At 40.6% G+C, this 20,250-nt stretch overlaps 4 protein-coding genes across 8 annotated transcripts in view; 2 read left to right on the forward strand and 2 right to left on the reverse strand.

Moving 5' to 3' along the window:
* LOC106819207 (epidermal retinol dehydrogenase 2-like) overlaps positions 1-332 on the reverse strand; it is a 9,316-nt gene extending 8,984 nt beyond the window's left edge. The window contains exon 1 of the mRNA XM_014823856.1: positions 301-332. The gene's annotated coding sequence lies outside the window, so the exon portion shown is untranslated. The remainder of the gene's footprint in view (positions 1-300) is intronic.
* A 4,590-nt stretch (positions 333-4,922) lies between these two features.
* Positions 4,923-7,748, forward strand: LOC106818971 (epidermal retinol dehydrogenase 2-like). The gene is made up of 5 exons (XM_014823639.1): positions 4,923-5,345; positions 5,605-5,753; positions 5,894-5,989; positions 6,799-6,924; positions 7,099-7,748. The coding sequence occupies exons 1-5, from the start codon at positions 4,923-4,925 to the stop codon at positions 7,196-7,198; spliced, it is 894 nt and encodes a 297-aa protein (XP_014679125.1). The 3' UTR covers positions 7,199-7,748.
* Positions 7,749-7,913: 165 nt separating this feature from the next.
* On the reverse strand, positions 7,914-19,318 carry LOC106819159 (zinc finger protein 585B-like). 5 transcript variants are annotated; one of them, XM_014823816.1, is made up of 7 exons: positions 19,221-19,318; positions 17,423-17,490; positions 16,295-16,551; positions 14,507-14,753; positions 11,920-12,051; positions 8,524-11,510; positions 7,914-8,455 (listed from the first exon to the last, which is right to left on the reverse strand). In XM_014823816.1, the coding sequence occupies exons 2-6, from the start codon at positions 17,484-17,486 to the stop codon at positions 8,665-8,667; spliced, it is 3,546 nt and encodes a 1,181-aa protein (XP_014679302.1). In that variant the 5' UTR covers positions 17,487-17,490; positions 19,221-19,318; the 3' UTR covers positions 7,914-8,455; positions 8,524-8,664. The 5 variants fall into 5 exon arrangements, with proteins under 5 accessions (XP_014679302.1, XP_014679313.1, XP_014679318.1 ...); XM_014823827.1 differs by lacking the exon at positions 19,221-19,318 and adding an exon at positions 19,137-19,216; XM_014823832.1 differs by lacking the exon at positions 19,221-19,318 and adding an exon at positions 18,993-19,013.
* A 237-nt stretch (positions 19,319-19,555) lies between these two features.
* LOC106819194 (palmitoyltransferase ZDHHC22-like) overlaps positions 19,556-20,250 on the forward strand; it is a 5,902-nt gene continuing 5,207 nt past the window's right edge. The window contains exon 1 of the mRNA XM_014823847.1: positions 19,556-19,584. The gene's annotated coding sequence lies outside the window, so the exon portion shown is untranslated. The remainder of the gene's footprint in view (positions 19,585-20,250) is intronic.

The raw sequence follows: 20,250 nt of genomic DNA on the forward strand, positions 1-20,250 counted from the left end.
TATCACTATAATTGTAATTCGTAGTGTAAATGTGTTATTTTCAACTTAATATTAAAGTTACGAGAGGGCTCTCGTAATGTTAAGAGGATATTTGCGAGGATTTTTCGTTCTCGTAACATTACGATGTTTCTGTCAACAGTTAACGAGTGGAAGTTAATGTTAAGACTAATGTTAAGAGTAAGACTAATTTTGTTTCTGACAATGGGCCCCTGTTCCCCAAAGCTTCCACAAAAAATTGTTCACAAAACGCCAAATGATCGGGCCTTATTTATCACTTATTTATCTACATGGACATCTCACCTATCTTTTGGAACAATTTCCACAACTTTACACCATGTATTTATGCATTTATTCCTCAAAGTGCTAGCACTACTTGCATTTCGTTTTGGATTGCTGTTGTGTACACTGTACACGAGTGACGTCACCCGAAATGTAATAGGCTGCATTATAGCTGCCCATGTGTTTTGTCTACATTTCGGGTGACGTCACGCATGTACACAACAGCAATTCAAAACGAAACGCAAGTAGTGCTAGCACTTTGAGGAATAAATGCATAAATACATGGTGTAAAATTCAGTTGTGGAAAGTGTTCAAAAAGATAGGTGAGATGTCCATGTAGATAGATAAGTGTTAAAAAGCCCGATCATTTTGCGTTTTGTGAGCGATTTTTCGTGGAAGCTTTGGGGAACAGGTGCAGTTGCGAAACCTAACATAAAATGTTCTATAGCCCTGCGGCAACTGTATGCGAGCTATAGTACTAGAGCTAACCGCACGCTAGCTGCTGCACGCTGACACATAAATATATAGAATATATTAATGACATATGTATATATTTATGTGTCAGTGTGCAGCAGCTAGCATGCGGGGCTCAAGGATAGAGAGCATGGTTGTGAGAGCAAAGCCGATGAGTTACGCTACATAGTTCTCAATGGAACCATGCTCTCTATCCTTGTACCGCGTGCGGTGTACTTGTGTGTTGCAGATGAGCATTTGACCAGCATTTCCAGGTGATTATATATGCGAAATAGAGTAGAGAAACATTAAGACTTTGGTAGTAAATACATTTCGTGTTTATTTACCTTTTAATTATTTATTGAGACGTTCCAAGTGCCTGTGCTCTACACATTCTTATCCGGATCGCGACAGGGGTGGCGCACTGTAGAGGGAGCAATGATGAATGAATGAGAATGACCAATGCCAATGGGAATGGCAGTGCCTACACGGCTACAGGCTACACTAACAACTTTTAGCAGATATGATGTGTGTTTTGGTCAGAGGAAACTCGGACTGCCTCAATACCTGCTTGACCGAATGGCCAAATTGCCCAAGTAGGTGCATATAAACATTTAACATAACTGTTACTTCTTGCCTGAAATGACGGAACAGGAACACTTTTACAAACCTCACATGTAGCGTACCTGGCGCCCTCGGGCGGTACACAGTTTTTGTTTTGTTGCGGTTGTAGTTTACTTGTTGTATTATTTGCTTTTGTTTTGTTGTTATTTACATTTTTGTTTTATCATGTTTGCATTTTATCACGATGTTTTAACTTCTATTTTTAATAATTTAAAGTTCATATATAACATACAGTTAAATTCCTCACATGCTCACTACAAGTACAACGTAAACGACGGGACTTCAAGAAACGGTCATACTAGTGTTGAGTAGAGTAGTAGAGTGTAGAGTGTAGAGTAGTATAGTAGTAGAGTAGTAGTCATCTACTGTTCGATTCTTATGTCAGCTGGGATCCCTGATTGAAGAGATGAGCATCTCGAAAGGCAGTCGTTACAATATGAATTTTAAAGCGCCATTAACCTATATACTTTACTGAGACTTTTGTGTATATATACCTATCAGTGATAAGTTATATAGTATACGTATATATATATACCTAATATATATATATAGTCATCAGTTGTGCCACACATAACAGGTTGCCTTGATAACATTTTCGCCAACGGCATGCATGCTATACAAGTAAACGGACGGATAACGGTCGGCTGCCGAAAATCAGTATCGCCCCACTACGAGCGCCACCCTCGCTTTGCCAGCAACGCGCACAAAAAATGCCAAGATGAAATGACATGCACTAAAGAATATAATTTGTACTTTTTTCTCACTTCCTTGCATAAGGCTTAGTTATTTAGAACGGTGTGAATCTTAGTTATCGTGGCCGCACAATTCACAAGCGTGACGATATGCGCATCACAATAAGCCGCATGACGAGGTAATTTGTATAACCCGTTACGGCTCAGGCAGCGTGGGAGCGTACAAATCGCTGACCATATATATAACAATATATATAATAGTATATACCTACGTATATATATATATGTACAATATATACAATAGTACAGATATGATAGTACAGCAAAGACAGCTAGCTTCTTATCTCCCCGAAGCGTTGTGGATGCAGTACGTAGGGCACTATATGCTCTACGTGCGGCGTTGCTGTTATTGCCGATATTTACTCGTGTTGCTTTCTATAATGCGAGTGTGCACTGGCTAACTGTTGACGCTGCGTTTGCAATGCTGACTGAGCGAATGGGACAGCGGCAATTGGCAAACTATCACCAACACCTGCATGGTCAGAAAACGGTATTGTACGGGTGGACACACTGCATGCACGCGGCATTGCGATTAATCATGACTATATATAATAGGAACAGCATGCGTTCAATATTCAGCAGCGTCTGATTACGTTAGCGTGCCCGCGTAAGGCTGTTCCACTGCCAAGCTTCACCATGTGCCGGTGGCACATGCACAGGTAGGACTTCTTCAGTAGGCTTCTCTGAGAGGGATACTCCGCCAAGATGCAGATGCCGCGTGCATAGCCATATATGTTAAAAAGATGCTACAGGAAGTATCACTGTAATACACTGTCATAGATTTTAATTGGCTTGATGTTACATATAAGGCGCGTTATAGGCGAAATTTTTATACTAAAAAGGCGTTCTTCTTGCCACTTAATGGTTTACACACAAGCGCGCCGTACATATACACATGCTCGCGCGGTTGCGAACTTGCGCGGGCCAGACACGCACACACACTACGCACACACACACACCAACACGCAAAACGCACGGGCCGGTGGGAGCCACGCATGAGACACCACGCACGCGCGCGCGCTAGCGCGTGCATACATAACGCAAATACGCACGCAACAGGCACGCCGCGCGCCGTGATAACACACGCACCACGCGCACAGACGCCACGACACGCGCCGCACACACACAGCACACACAGCACACACACACACGCCCGGAACACACCACACCAACTCCGGAGCTTCACACACACACACACACACACACACAGACCCACGAACCAACATGCTCCGTGATACATCGATAGCGATTGTGATCGCGAAAATACGAACTTTTCCCGCATCTATATATTTTAATTAATGGATTTAGATATCGGGCAGAAAAATACTAGACCACTACGGGTCTATAATTGAGCACATCTCATCACGATGGCCCTCAGATAGCGAGTCAATAAATAGCGAGCTGTTGCACCAGGCCCGGATCCAAAGTTCAGCAAACATCAGTGTCTAACTGATATGTCTAACATAAGTGACCTTGACAGATGTCATATATGAGGATTACCACACCGCGCGTGATCGATGAATGATCGTAAAACCGGGCGAACACGTGGCGATTTTTATCGACAGTAGGGTCCTACTGTCGATAAAAATCGACCTCTGCAACCCGCAGCCGGCTGAAAGGTGCGATAGGATATGTTTACTAGGCACTTCTAATTTTAACATATATTTTGGCCGCGTCCTTCCACGCCCGGGGGATAGCAACGCCCCTAGTTCAAACCCCTCCACGGGCGCGGCCATATTTGATCACGTGCTTCAAATCATGCATTTGATTGGTTAATCCAAAAACTGTTGACTGAATCCGGCGCCTATGCCTGGTCAGCGCACACGTAGCGATTGTTCAGCGACTTGGCAACAAATATCAAACGTGTTTGATATTCCAGCGACGAGTTTCTGGCGTCAAAATCGCCGACGCCGTGCAGCGCACACGTGGCGATTTCTCGGCGATTTTGTTGCTGGCAACAAAATCGGCAGTAGGCCTAGGCCTACTGTCGATAAAAATCGCCACGTGTGCGCCGGCAGCACCTAATAACAGCACCTAATGAGACCAATTAATTCCCAGCTAGCAGGTATATAGAGCGTGGGACAATATGTCACTCGCTTATACTATACGTAGATGGTAATTACAACAGCTAGTATATAAACGTCTCTGAAGATCAGATCGTATAATTAATACTAAAAATTTATCTTATAATCTATGCTAGCACCTTATACGGTCAACTAATTAGGCTGCTCCCTATCTCATGTACGCTCTCTCCCTCTTGTACGAGAACACTAATTAAACAAACAAAACACATCTATCGTTCTAGTGTCTCTGACAAGAAAATTTCTTGATTTTATTTACTTTCTAAGATAATTACCTTTGCTCGTTTTCACTCACCGCTGCGCACAAAATACGCAAGCAACAAAGCGCTGTGTGACGTTAGCAATCTGTATAAATCTTGAGTGGGCACCAATTCCCAGTGTCCCAGATTAAACTATGAAATTTGTCTAGTTCCCAGCTAAATGAAATCGCAATTCACAGCTTTCCAGCGTCCGGTTGACATCTATTCTCGAATCTCGAAGAAAATAACCCAGATAATTAAAATGGTTTAATCCAGTGCCCCGAAGATAAGCGGCCCCTTCAATCTTAGATATGGTGCGTTCTTATATACTTTATAGCTAGAGTGCACAATACGGTTCAAGTTCTAGCTCGCCATCACCACCCTGCTCTCTTCGTCAATTCGTCATTATGAAGAACGCAAGTGAAATTTTTAGTATAGTAACCGAGCAGCTTCGAGTCGTGTTGCCTCTCTTAATTGAATTAACAATATTTTCTATGCGAATATGGCTTGCTATCGCAAAATCGATAATCAAGTTTTTACTACCGCTACCTTACAAGGCGAAACGTGTACAAGGAGAGATAGTGCTCATCACGGGTGCTGGGAGCGGTCTCGGACGTTTGCTGGCTACCAAATTTGCAAAACTAGGCAATACGATCATTCTCTGGGACGTCAACACTAGTGGCAACGAGGAAACTGCTGCTCTTGTGAGAAAGGAAGGTGTGAAGGCGCATGCATACACGGTGGATCTGGGCAGTCGCGAGGCGATATACGCAGCAGCAGCCGAGGTGAAGAGGGATGTCGGTCATGTCACCATCCTTGTCAACAACGCCGGTATTGTCACCGGGAAAAAGCTGCTAGATGCATCCGATGAACTGGTGAAAAAGACGTTCGACGTAAACACCGTTGCTCATTTCTGGGTAAGAACGCGTATTGCTCTCTCTCTCTGTCCAACAATCTGTTGGGATGCGAAATTGTGTGGTGTGCAGAGGAGTGGTGCGTTTTTTACCAGCTTACGTTTGGTAAATAGCGTCAGAAGAACCACCAATGGGCGTGCATATTAGTAGCACTTTAGATGATTTTACGAAGCAAAGCCATAGAACTATTGTTTAAAAGGCGATATAACCTCATATATATATCAACACACTTGCTTAACCTCTTTTTCTACAATTTATATAGACAGTAAAGACATTTCTGCCGCACATGCTGGAGCAAAACCACGGGCATGTCGTTACTATTGCTAGTTCAGCAGGCCTTGTTGGAGTAAACGGGTTGGTGGATTACTGTGCCAGCAAGTTTGCCGCTGTTGGACTTGATCAATCACTTCGGTAAATTCGCACACCATTTTGGTTGCCTCGAGTCTGGGTATTATTTCTAAAGGGTATATAATTGAGTAAGAATACGTCACATTTTTGTACACGTACATTGCTAACATGAAGTAACATCTGCTGCTATTTTCACTTTATAGGTTTGAACTTCATGCTTCGGGAAAGGATGGTGTCCACACGACATGTGTCTGTCCCTATTTCATAAACACTGGAATGTTTGGTGGTGTGCAAGTCAAGTAAGATCAAGAGTTTCATTAAATTATTGTTAGATAGACTTGCTAATTATAGCTAGTAACAGCAACGTCCGAACCACGACGTGCACACAAGGCTACAACCTTTATAAGACATATATGACGTGAACACTTTCCATAATGATTATATAGTTCATATATATGGAATTAGCTCAATACAACGCAGTAGGCCCTACGTACAGTTCAATACAGCTCAATGCGGTTTAGTACAACTCAATATGGGTTAATACAGCTCGATACGGCTGAATACAGCTCAACGAATCAAAACAGCTTAATTTAATACGTTTCAATATAGGGTCAATACAGCTCAATGCGGTTCAATGCAGCTCAATACATTTCACCAAGAGGTTATTAAGAATATTTAAGAGTATTAAGAATTAAGCATTCTTAATATAAGCATATATATAATACAATGCAGCCAGTAAATTCTCGATATAGGTATATATATATATATATATATATATATATATATAAGCACAACTCTGTTTTTATAATATCTATGGTCTATTGTAGTATCTCAAAATATGCATATGAAGTTTTATATACAGTATTTTACCTACTGTGTGCCGACCTTGTTGCGTGTAAAACATGCTATAGTGAAGAATTATGTAAATTCGTAATCTGTAATTTTATACATTGTAGTACGGTGAGCTTGCATTTCAGCGGCAATTCGCTGATATCTACAGGAGTCTATCAATATTGATAGACGATCCTGATATCTACAAGTAACCGCCGCGGTGGAAACGACATGACACAGTATAACAATATGTTGCATGTCCATCTCTACATTACAGGTTCCCAAATTTCTGCCCTGTCCTAGAACCAGACTATGCAGCTGACAAAATCATGGAAGCTATCCTTACAAACCAGCAAATGCTTATAATGCCCAGGGTTATGTACGGGCTTGTTGCTGCACTAGCGTAAGTTTTACCGATGACTATAACAGATTAGTTAACGTGTTAGCATGTAAATATAAACTTGTGATAAACAAACAACGAAAGAGGGGAATTCTATTGATAACCAATGTTGTTAATGTAATATATTATATATTAATACAATATGTACAAAAATGTCTGTTGCTTATATACTTGTAGACTTCTACCCACCGAAGGACACTTTCACGTAGCCGATTTCCTTGGAACAAACCGCTGCATGAACAGCTTTAAGGGTCATCAGGATACCAGGGCAATGTAATAAGGCAGTATCGACGTAAGCATGGCATCAAAGAGAACGCGGCACTCCTTCTGTTATAAAGAACATACACTGCAGTGGCACATAGACGGCAATCAAATAGCAGCACTGTTAGCAGAGGCTCAGAAGATTACAGGACAACCGTTATTCTCCCGTAAGAAAAGAAAGTTTTAGGAAAATTATATCATAAATGTGTGTTATATCATAGGTGTCACTATGTAAGGTAGGGTGCAGATTGAGACGATGCAGAATATTTTCAAATGTAAAAGTAGGTGGAGGGTAGAGCAAGTTGGATGAAGACTCTCTTTAGCTCTTCGGCTGAACTACTCCCTGCCTTCTACCCTAACTACACTTCTCCCTCATCTCACCACTTCATTTCCCTTTTCCTCTTTCCACCTGTCCGCTCATCTACTTCATCATTTACTATTCATCTCCACCGTTCATTACCTTTTTCATCTTACATTGTATAAACTTTTATTCCTCTTATCTTTACCTAATAATTATACCTTCTTATAACCACCTATTCACCTTCCCCTCCTCCGCTCTCCTTCCCGCTCAAAGTTGACAAACTTTTCCACATAGCAACATAGTCCATTAATTTAAGATTTTAAGCAAGTTATCTTCCTGTCAGTAGTGGCTCTATTAAGTAGTTTAGATTATTGCAATAACGTCGCTGTAACAGTATAAGTCAATCTATTATCAAACATATTAGATCATGTAGTAATAAAAAACTTACATTTTTAATAATTCACACTGCCACGTCATGACAATACATCGTACAATTCGGTTATTCCTATCATAGGGTATGTATGTGCATACGAAATTACTCTTCAATTGCTTAACTAATGTGTACACATTTTGAAATTTCATTCAACTCTGTAACTAACATAACAAACGATATCAATGTTCTAACTTAGAGAAAAATCAATGGAATCAATTACCCTACAATTGGATGCTGACAAATGATACTGGTGAAATTTAATTAACTAGTTTAGATAAAACGATATTATATAGCATGTTAGGATGTGAAAGGTAAATTTTGTCACTAGTATCTAGTGCTTTTCATGTAAATTTCAATTTATATGTCATTTTATAAAAATTTTGTTTAGCTGATGGTTAGTAGATTAAATGCTAACTAATAAGACTGTCTTGAATACAAATAAACTCTCGGTTTTGACCATCTTTAATTGTGATGTAGCATTCCAGGATATATATGTAGATTATACATAGGTCTGAAATGGAATATCTGGCGGGTTACTTACCTAATTTACTTAGTAATTTAATTTTAATTTAATTTTAGTTACTTAATTTTATTAGTAATTAATAAATTTACTTTATCACCAAACACTTTTCCCAGTCAATAAAATGTGCAGCAAAAATAACCAAGGCACTTACTTTCTTATCCTGTGATTTGCTTAAATTGGAACTAGGATTTAATAACAATAGGATACAACAAGTTTAATAAATAATTACTCTTTTAAAACTTCAAAAGTTATAACTGTATTTGGATCTTGTCTCTGTACAGATTCGATGGCTTCTATAAAGCCAGGTATCTGAACAAGCTGTTGAAGTGTAGACTTGGATTCATTATTTGTTGCGACGATGCGATGTAGATCATTTTCATCCACAACGCCTTCATTGTTTTCAACAGGGATCTGCTCCTCAGTTAAGTGGATTTCTTCGAGATCTTGGGCAGGTGGAATCTCTATGTGCTGAATAACACCAGTATCTGAAATGTCTCCACTAATGAAAATCTGTCTGACCTGCTCGTTTGAAGCATTCTGCAAGGATCCAGTATCAGCTCCTTGGAGTTGATTTAGGGACATGAGTGTTTCTACAACTCCATCCTGTTGTTTGTTCTTAATAAGCTGCTCGATGTAACCGGTCTTATCCCACTCATAGCGCAAGTCCGCATGCTTCTTCCGCAGGTGACGACGAAGGCTATGCCTCAGCTTTACCGTCGTTGGACAAAACTCACATGTCAGAGTTAGATTGCTGTGAAGGATCTTCTCGTGTTGTTTTAGTAGATGTTTTTTCACAAATGGCTTATTGCAAACCTCGCAAATGAACCTCACCGTCTGTGTATGCTCTAACACGTGAATGGCCAGGTACTCCTTTGATCCGAAGCTTTTGCCGCAGTACGAACAAGGAAACTTTATGCCGTCAATGTGCGTGTTCCTGTGCTTTAACATGTTGCCCTTCTGGGAGAAGAACTTTCCACAAACATCACAGGAGTATTGCTTTTCCTCCTCATGCAGTCTCATGTGCATTATGAGCGAGTGTCTGGACTTCACCATCTTGCCACACTCTACACACTGGAACTTACACTCGGCAGAATGCACCATGGAGTGGTCTTTGAGCGCGTCCTTTCGGTGAAACTTCTTGCCGCACTCGTCGCACACAAAGTTCTTCTGTCCGTGCAGGAGACGGTGCTGGTTGAGGTTACTGCGCGAGTTGAACTGCGTGCCGCATACCTCGCACACCAACGTCTCAAAATGAACCTCCTTGTCGATCTGCTTGCGAAGCTTCACAATTCCGTCCGCACCCTTGCACACGTGTGCCATCATGTTGTCCCTACGGTGGAAGTGCGTTCCGCAGTGCATGCACTCGTACTTCGGATCGTTGTGGATCTCCATGTGCTTGTTGAGGTTCGACACGCTCTTGAACACCTTGCCGCACGTCTGACACTTCGGAGCGATCTCGGCGCAGATGTGCATCTCCAGGCGCGAGCGCTTCGGGAACCTGCAGCCACACTTGCTGCAGACGTGAACGTGCGTGTGAGTCATCTGGTGCTGTCTGTACGAAGGCACGTCAGTGTACTCCAGCTTGCACTTGCTGCATTCAATCACGCCAAATGTTTCAATCTCCTGCACTTTGCTGCAGAATCGCATGTGGTTAAAGAGACACTCCTTGCCGCTGAGCCACTTCTTGCATATCTCGCAGGCGAATTCGCCCGTGTGCAAAGGAAGGTGCTTCGTCAGGTATTTCTCCTTGGCAAACTTTTTTTCACAGATATCGCAACCGAAGACTTTGTCTCGTGGTGTTACAGCACAACTATGGTTCTCCAGAGAGCTTTTGCTGGTGTACGTTTTGTTACACAAGTTGCATATAAATCGACCCTTGTGCTTGTTGCTGTGGCGATCCAATAGTTTCTGCGTGTTGAATGCTTTGTAGCATAACTTGCAAAAATACTGGCATTCGCTATAACTACAGGCATGGCTTTCAAGTTCCTTAACTGTACTGAATTTTCTTTGGCATTTGCTGCAGTGGTGGCTTGACAAATGGGTCTGTAGGTGACGGTAAAGTTCCATCATGTTGTTAAATATACGTCCACAGATGTCACACTTTGCTTGCTGTGACTTTCCCAGATTTATGCATACATGATCATCAAGAATATCTCTTCTTGAAAACTTTCTATCACATATTTGGCATTGGAACCTGCCTTCATGAAGTGCCATGTGTCGACTCAAAGAGGTTTTTCTAGTGAATGATTTCTTGCATATTTTACACTCAAATATTTTACTCAGATTTTGAGAGTTCTGGCTAACAACATCCATAGATTTGTCTGCCTCTTCCATACTATCCAATGTTAAATTTCCATTAGCTGGACTGACATCATCTGCCTCATTATCTGAAAGGGAGTCTTCATTTGTCACTACAGCATTTTCTACTACATTGTTGTCCTCATTAAAGGCTACCTCTGAGACAGCACATTCTTCCATATTCTCTGACGAGTGATCACTATCTTCCAGTTGTTCTATTGGTTCATTTTTTACACGGAGCCCTGCACTAAGAAAATGGCCAGGTGTCAGTGTTTCAAGAAGAACAACTGGCTTCAACTTGCCACTGACACTGGCCTCACTGTGCTGCCCGTGTGTACACATAGAAACGTGGCTGTTATACTGATAACGGGGGACTACCTTCCCACAGAGACTGCACTGGCGCTGATTCGAATCGTATGTGTGCTTGCGCATGTGGGGTCGCAGCACGGCCATGCTCTGAAAGCACTCTCCGCAATGCTTACACAGCAGCTGCTTGTGCTCCCGCCGATGCTTCGTTAACTGACCTTTGGTGCGGAAATATTCCTGGCACTCTTCGCAGTGATGTTTGCCATGTTTTGCGGAGGTTTTCACCTTGCGGTTGTTACGTTTCCTGCCTGGTTCTAATTTGGTTTTTTTGTTCGCAGTGATGCGAACACCATCCTTTTTTCTACATGCTACCTCTGCAGTTTTCCGCATCTTTTTACCCAATGATGCTGTGCTCCCTGTTTCTCCCGTGAAATGTCCCATTAAGTGCTTCGCCAAGTCACCAGTGTCTGCAAAAAATCAATTTGAGCTCTTGTTATGTTTAGACCATGCTTATTTCAACATAAGAGTTGCTTACTATCTACCACTTGCCTGGGGGCTAAGTAATGTCAGCATGCTGTTCAAAGCATGCATAAAAATAGTAATAATACTTGAACCCCTATTTAGCACATAACAAACAAAAGGTGAAAGATGTCTCAAAAATTATAAATAACTTTCATTATGACTTAAACTTGAATTATAAATATACATGTATTACATTATATGAGGACAATGAATGAGTGTGGAGGAGCAGGAGTACCCTACGTTTTAGAAGCCACCTCATATGCATCTGGCTTAAAATAATATACCATTGTTAAATTGATGAATATCCAAACCATTCTAGAGTATTTTCGGCACAATCGGTGTCACATCACTTACCTACAAATGATAGACCACACCAACCGCACTTGCATTCTGCAACCAGTGTAATTTTCTCTGGATTTACACTGTCGCTGACATCGTTCTGCTCTAGTTGTTCATCCACTTGCAGGGCAACACTTGCCTCAACAGCTGAAAGAAAGACAAGAGTTAAAGATACTGTTAGGGCTGGGAGGTGATTTTCAATCAAAATTTCAATACCCACTTTATTTGATAGATCGCACCCATGAGCAGCTATGTATACGTAGAAATTATGTATGTAGCCTCCCAAACAGTTCCAAATCCCTGCATTAGTCAATTCTTAACACAGGCGTTCAATCACGAAAAATTTAGAAAAGTGCTAATATCTCCATTGTAAGAAATGCTGAAGTTGTTAATTTTTCAAATGCTATTTCTCTAAACTCACAACTGTGATTCCATAAATTATTGTTACGTTTCAATCCTAACATATCAAAGGAAAAAAGGGTCCCCGGAACTTTTTAAAAATATTATATTTTATAAGTTATGGCTCTTTGTTTACGAAATTGTTGCATTTTGAAAATCACTACAAATTTTCGTACATCTTTTCAACTTATTTCCTAAACTAAAACATTAAAAAAAAATTCCAGGGACTCTTTTTTAGTTCATATTATGAACAACTTATGGTTAAAAGGTTAGGTACCAACTCTGGTGTTTCTGAGAAATAACAATTCACAATTTTTGCCGTCACTTAGGGCGCGTTTGTTTGGTCGGATCCACGGATCTCGATCCGATGGATTCGTTGATCTGACTGATTGTTTGGTCGGATCACTTGATCTCGATCCACCTAACCTGACCCTGCTAGCGAGGAGGATTCCAACGGGATCCAATATGGCGGACCGCGCCTCAGCCAATCACAGCTTGTTCTTTGTTATGGACCATCCCGTGATAGGTCACAGCAAAACGTGAACCGGTAAAAGTGAGTTTGCGTTTGTTTGGTCGGATCAGGATCACATGATCTCGATCAGACGGATTCGTCCCAAACAAACGCGCCCTTAATTAGCAGTAAATTGAAAAAAATAATTTCTTCAGGAGCATAGAGAGACATCTCTCTTATGTAATGGATATGAGTTTGATTGAATTTGATGAGCAGTTATGTTGCAATGCCCTTTACAGTGTTAACCGTCCGTAACCCTAACAGTATCCTTAACTACATCCACATAGAAGTTGTACAAAAAAATACGAAGATAAAGAAAACTTTGGGGAAGTGAAAAATGACTAATAAAACTGTTGTTTATTAAAGGCATAATAGGTCCATTGATTATGCAATTTTAACGAATGCTAGAGTAACTGGCCTCTTGTGTAGTTAATAAGTACATTACCTTATAGCCAAACGCGTATTAGTTTGTCCAATATCACTGCTAGTTACTAAGAAATGTCGAATTGAAATCTACAGTCCAAAAATCGGTTGGCCACACTTTCAAAAAGCTGCCGCGAAGCGGGTGTGATACAGATTTATAGTGCACCGGACATTTTCGCACGCATACTCTGCCGTACGCAATGCTATCATCAGTGATTTCGATCCTTAATTGTGGTCTTAATTGTGGATTGGGTTGATTGTGGTCTTAATTGTGGTGGGCTATTACACTATGAAATGGGAAACACGTAAATGGTGCAGAACACACGAACGAAAACTGACACCCACGGACTATCTATAAACGGACAGCCCAGATAAAACGTTATATCCTTATCTTGTCATTTTACCTTATCACGAACGTCCGTGTTTATTACATTCATGCAGTATCTCTGCGCACTGGGAGATCATCTCCAGCTATTACCGTTGCAATACCAGCTATTGCAAGCTCTTGCTGCTGGCACGCTGCCGCTCGCTGCCGCTCAGCTGGCACGCTAGCGATAGTACAGTGCCGTAACTGTATACGTAACAGTAGGCCCTACGCTAGCTATGATTGTAATGAACGTAAAATCCACGTACGAATCACGGGCGCTCGTGATAATGAAGTAGGCTGTGTTTGGGGCCAACACTATGGGGGGATCGCTGACTAACCACGGCCACAGACTAAACATGGAAAGCAAACGGCACTACGCGTATTTACGTATATTGGTCAAACGAATACACCTGTGTTCGAAATTGAAGACATGTGGGTACCCGTTCATTAGTACCCATGGTTATTTACTTGTGCCTCAATACCGAGAATACACCCAGATACATACTACTAGCTCATTAGTCGTTATAAGCATCCCGGGACAAACAATTCTCTGTTAAACACCCGTAGCAACACGTGACGTCACCGAACCGAAATCGAGGCTATATTGCTTGGCAAGCAATTTAGCATTGGCGCCAGATTACCAGATTTACGGATTTCAATTCGACATTTCTTAGTAACTAGCAGTGATATTGGACAAACTAATACGCGTTTGGCTATAAGGTAATGTACTTATTAACTACACAAGGTGCCAGTTACTCTAGTATTCGTTAAAATTGCATAATCAATGGACCTATTATGCCTTTAACGCTGACACTATAACTACGTTTCTAAATACAATTTATTTCTCTGATTTTAACTCTCATTTTTATACCCATAGATTGAAACACATGAATGCTGCATACCTGAAAACACTTCTACGGGGTGAATTGGTTTTTTCAGTTTTCTTGCGTATGCCGGTGCATACCATACTCGTAACTCCTGCCCTTCCTCAATTTCCTTTGTAGCAGTGAAGAATATCTCACTTCCTAATTGATAAGCAATCATGTTCTGTATCTCGACCGAGTCGGCTGGCCTCACGAGACACATCCAATTGCACTGGTGTTCATCTGTTGTGTCGAGCAGTACTCCAGATCCATCTTTTGACAAGACCTGGAAATACATTCCCCTCGAATTTACAACTATTAGCAACGCAATGTTTACAATTTTTTGACGATTGGGGTGAAGATCATTAATCTAATAAACCATATTATAAGGATAAAAGCATGATATTGTATGTTTTGCTAAATGTTTTTTTGGGTACTTACTACTTACTATAATAGCTTAAATGCGAAATCTGGTTTTCTACTCACACTGGAGTGGGTTGGTATGTCTATGTTAGCTCATCTGGGTGAAAACCTTAATTCATCTAACCTGGGATTTCTTTTTTATTATTTTCACTTTATTGTTACTTCTACAGTGCTTAAAATACAGGAGAGCCTGGCAAGGATATAATTTCAGCAATGCTTCTGGAGTTAAATTAAAATCTGAGAGTGGGTAGGGATATTCGGTAGTAAACAGACTAACTTAGGGTGCAAAATTAACCTGCTTTGTCTGGTAGTCATATGGACCGCTAAAATCTGGTAATCCGCTGCGACTTCTGGTTCAGAATTTTGGTATTTCACGAGTTTTGGCAGAACGAGCACTGTCGCTCTCTGTCATAGCATAAGCAACAAAATTGGCTACGTCCATGTTATTGATCAATGTACCTGATAATGCATAGTTTGAACTTTGAAGTATATTTGATAATTGATGGTTTAATTGATTTAAAATGTTAAAACAACTTGCAGGACAGAAAAATTATTTAGATTATCAGTTTATTCGTCCGTGTTAGTGAAAAACTGACATATATATGTTGACGCAGACACTCAGGTAGTCTACCGGACTAGTTGTTACTGCAATCTACTTGTCCGTGAGTAAATCTGGTAGCTTCAGGCTAATGGACTACCATTAATTTCGAATCCTGCTAACCACTTTGCTGAGAACGTATTTAACATCGCGATTGCTTTGTGATACAATTACTCCTCCTATTTGTTCTGCAAGGGGGGACATTTATCGCTATGTTTCTGACAGAGCTATTCGTGTATCATAGAGTTTTCCCTCAGAATTTCAGAAGGCACGTCGGGCAATCGGGCAATTCATCCCTGATTGTTAATTGGAGTCATTCATGTGTGTCGTAAACGGCCCCATTACATAGTTAAACTCCATCATTTCAGAGACATATATATCCATAAAGTCATAAAACTCAGCATTACTGTATTTGGATTGTCAAAAGTAAATACCGCTGGAAATTCAGGCATGTCGATTAGGCAATTAAGGCATGTCAGATGATTTATGGGATATCTCCAATTAGCCTTAGCTTTGAAAAAATTTCAGGCCCAGCCATGAGCTCATTACATGGGGAGAACCCTGCATAATAGTATTCGTAGGTTTCACCAAAGCGCTAACAATAGTCAAAATTGATAGATCTTAAGATCTGATGATGATCTTACAGTATTCCCCTGATTTTTACGAGATTCTTGTATACACATGTATGCATATATATGATGTGTAGGTAATTGCTATGTTACTATCAAAGCTGAGCCATATCAACAATGACAGCAGATAACACACTAAACTTGATACCATTATCACATTTATTGGAATTAGTTTACCTTTAATTGGAATCCTTCCTCTTCGTTTGCATAAAGAACACGTTTAGCTTCAAAAGGCCCAAACTGTGCCTTTGCAGAAATATTTTCTACTGCTAGGATTCCTGTTGTTCCATCTGGACAGTCAACAATTTCTAGGTGTTTTGGAAGGGTGAGTCGTGCCCTTGACTGCGCAGATTGATGGAGCTTCGTGTCAGCAGAACACAGGGCCAACTCTGGGCAAGCCTCTGTGGGATGGTCTGCTCCACACACATCACAACCTACGAAGTACACATGGAATACTCATTATTACCTCCGCCAAGGGGTTGGCAGGTTATGTTTTCACCGGCGTGTGTTTGTTGGTTTGTGGGTTTGTTTGTGTACAGCCTAACTGAAAAAGTTATCGATGGATTGTCATAAAATAATCAGGATAGGTCAGAAATGGGCTAACTTAGAATTGATTATATTTTGGTAGTGATCCGGATCCAATTAATTACTTGAATTTTAAGGATAGGCCAGAAATGGGGTAACTTAGAATTGATTACATTTTGGTGGTCATCCAGATCCAATTAATTATTTAATTAATTAATTAATAAAATTTTCCACAGTGAAAGAATTGAGCTGCCTTGGCGGAGGTCTGCGCTCTCCGAATGCTCTAGTCTGCATATGTTTTAATCATTTCAAATTTTGACAAAATGCTGCACTTTACTCTAATTTTATATAGATTTTCCTACAGCATATTTTATCCAATTTCTAACCCGTTACCTTAGGCCACAGTTAAAAAAATCTTTGTTTGCCTTCACCCGACCCAGGCTGAAAAGTTTGGCTAGGTAGGTTGGCGTTTTTTTGAGGGCGGGGTCTTTTTACAAATTCAGCATGGCGTCTACATGCTCGGGTGTGCTTGCGTGGAAATACCTTTTATGCTGAATGTTTGTTTTGCTTGGTACATATAATGTATTGCCTACAGATTTAAATATAATGTACAGCGATACAATTTGTTACAAAAAAATATCAATAAATTTTTTAGAGTCGGCCCCTTTTTGCCAAGTCGGTCGGGTGAGGGCAAACAAACAATATTTTTTATTAGGGCCTTAACTATTGGCACAACAGGATAACAATATTACTGCATCAGAAATACTTAATACGGAATACCTGATATGACTAAACCATCCACAACTTCTGTTTCCATTTCCGAAGAAGTGATCGATATTTCCATTGCTCTGCAATAAATGTACTAATTTAACAGTAGTACTAGTAGGGTAATGTATTGACTGTACAAACACAAAACAAAAAACATTGATTTGTTGCCATTCCAGCATCCAGCTACCTAGATCTATTACGAAGTCTCCAGCATCCCATTTTCATCAGAACATTTCATGGAGTGTACAAACGAAGTTTCTGTTTTTTTCTTATTCGGTCCGTTTGTCTGGGACAAATCTGTCTGATCAGGATCACCTGATCCCGATCTACCCAAACAAATGCAAACGCAGTTCCAACGGATCACGTTTTGCTGTGACCTGTTACAGGATGGTACAACAAACAACAAGCAGTGATTGGCTGGGTCGCACGCCGCCATATTGGATCCCCTTTGAATCTACCTCGCCAGCAAGTACTGCAACTTGTGATCAAGATCATTGATCGGCAACAAATTGCAATCAACTGGCTAGTGCAAATCTGTTAACTGATTGGCTAATTTTGTTTCATAAGCCTAAAACGATTTAGAAGGTAGATTCGCACCTAATCTGTAATCAATAAAAATTTATTATATTATTGATATGCAGGGTGTGAAATTAATGGGAGTCCGAAGTCAAATACTCCCTGATTTACTGTCGGACTCCCTGATTTGACATATATATATATGCAAGAGTCCGTGTGACTTCATGAAAATTCTGCCATACTAACTAGTTCACTCCAGAGCACGGCCTCATGGAATTACCGTATTTTTCCAGCAAATGTCCATGAAAATTTGGCAGACGTGCAACCGGTTACAATAACGGTGTGATATTGGATACACAATATATTGGATATTGGATATACAATATCCGTTACAATAACGGATACAATATTGTGATACATATTAAGTTCCAGGATAGCGAAGAAAGGTTCGTGTTTAGAATAAACCCAGTTTGGAAATTCTAGTCTCTGAAAACGCACAAGCAAACTGCCCTGAGTGATTCACTCAGGGGTTCCTCCAAAGACAAGAATAGGCTCGCGTTGTAACTTGTGACCATATCCTGTGTTTGGGTTACATTATTGTATCTAGTTGATATACATAATACAGTGACACAACAGTGGAAGTGTAGGGGTAGTATTTGTGAATGTGCGTTCATCTATTTTCAGTTTTTACTCACTATGTCCCAAGTGCCTGCGAGTACTACTACTACTAGTCTACACTACAGTACATTGTACAATACACTTAATGACTTATACAGTGTCAGTGAGTAGGCTGTAGGGCCTACGTAGGCCTACACTGAGTATGTAGGCCTACTGTAATTTGTAAATGCCGTTCAACATTACAACACACAAACTTACCACATGAACGCCATTGTGCACAATCTCCCTCCCTTACGCTTGCCCGCTTATGCCTATGAGGCTATGTATTTCATGGTGCTAAATCAATCAGTCTAATCTAATAGTAATAGAACTATTAGTATTAGTATTAGAAGGAATCTACTACTTCCTCAGGATACAACTATCAAATACGGCGCCGTTTACGGTTTACCAACACGCAACGCAGAAGTATGTTATTCATGCTTGAGAAACTCGCAACGAAACGGAACACCCTGGACCTAGTCACTTTACACTGACGCCAGAGTATTATTTCTCTGCTCACTGCGATAATAAACTAGTATTATATAAAACTCACTATAATAAAATAACAGTCTTTACAAAATAATCGTGGATCTCACTTGACAACGTGGCTACATCAAATTTATCCGATTTCACAAACCTCGATTCGAAAAGAGCCTTCAGGTTTTAACGGCAGCCATTTGCACAGTTTAGGCGAGATTTTAGATTGGTTCCGGTCTCATTGGTACGTCAACCGATTATCAGAGCGAAGTGACAGCGCAACCAATCTAGCGGCGTAAACAACTAGTAGGTGGCTATCTACTAAAACATAAGAACAGTTATGTATTTGCATGCTAAAGATCTTCCGAAGTTGATCAGCGAATCCATCGGATTCGAGATCCGTGGATCCCACCAAACAAACAGACAATACGAATATATTATAATTTATATATATTCGTATATATATATATATATATTTATGTGTCAGTGTGCAGCGGCAGCAGCAATGCCAATGGCGGCAGCCAGTAAGTAGTGTACGTTGTACTTGTAGGCCTAGTAATACTATAGTATAGCCTATACGGCTATAGGTTTAAACTAGATACAATAATGTAACCCAAACCCAAGAGGATAGGTTAATCGCCCAAACCCTATCCTCTTGGGTTTGGGTTACATTATTGTATCTAGTTTAAACCGACCAGGACATGATAATTGATATATCGGTCTAAACACAGGAATTGCTCCGAACTGTGATTGGAGGATAAAAATAGATTTCGTGACGTTTCGTTTCATTGGTTATAGCCGCGCGTGCACATTTGCTAATTAATTAGACTAATCGCGCTGCAATAGACTAAAAATTCACAGAGATTAAGGCTAAGACCACTGGCAGCAAGATCAAGCCCGCACGTACCACAGGCACTTGAAGCGTATCAACAGTAAACATACGCCGCCGCCATCGCGCGTACACGTACACATATAAATATAGAGCAGGTGAGAAAGCGCGATCCCAAAAATTCGCTCGACGCTCGCTGTATTTCTTACGATTTCAACACAAATACAAATCAAACAGCTTCCATCTTTGCTGCTAATTGAAGTACAGTGTTCACTTGTTGTATAAATATTACGTCTCACTTCAAAACCGAGCTGTGTCACGCGAAATCACACAAAGACTGTCGAAATTCTCGCGTTCGCTA

Source organism: Priapulus caudatus, unplaced genomic scaffold (genome assembly GCF_000485595.1).
Source record: "Priapulus caudatus unplaced genomic scaffold, Priapulus_caudatus-5.0.1 Scaffold38, whole genome shotgun sequence".
Classification (NCBI taxonomy): Eukaryota; Metazoa; Priapulida; class Priapulimorpha; order Priapulimorphida; family Priapulidae; genus Priapulus; species Priapulus caudatus.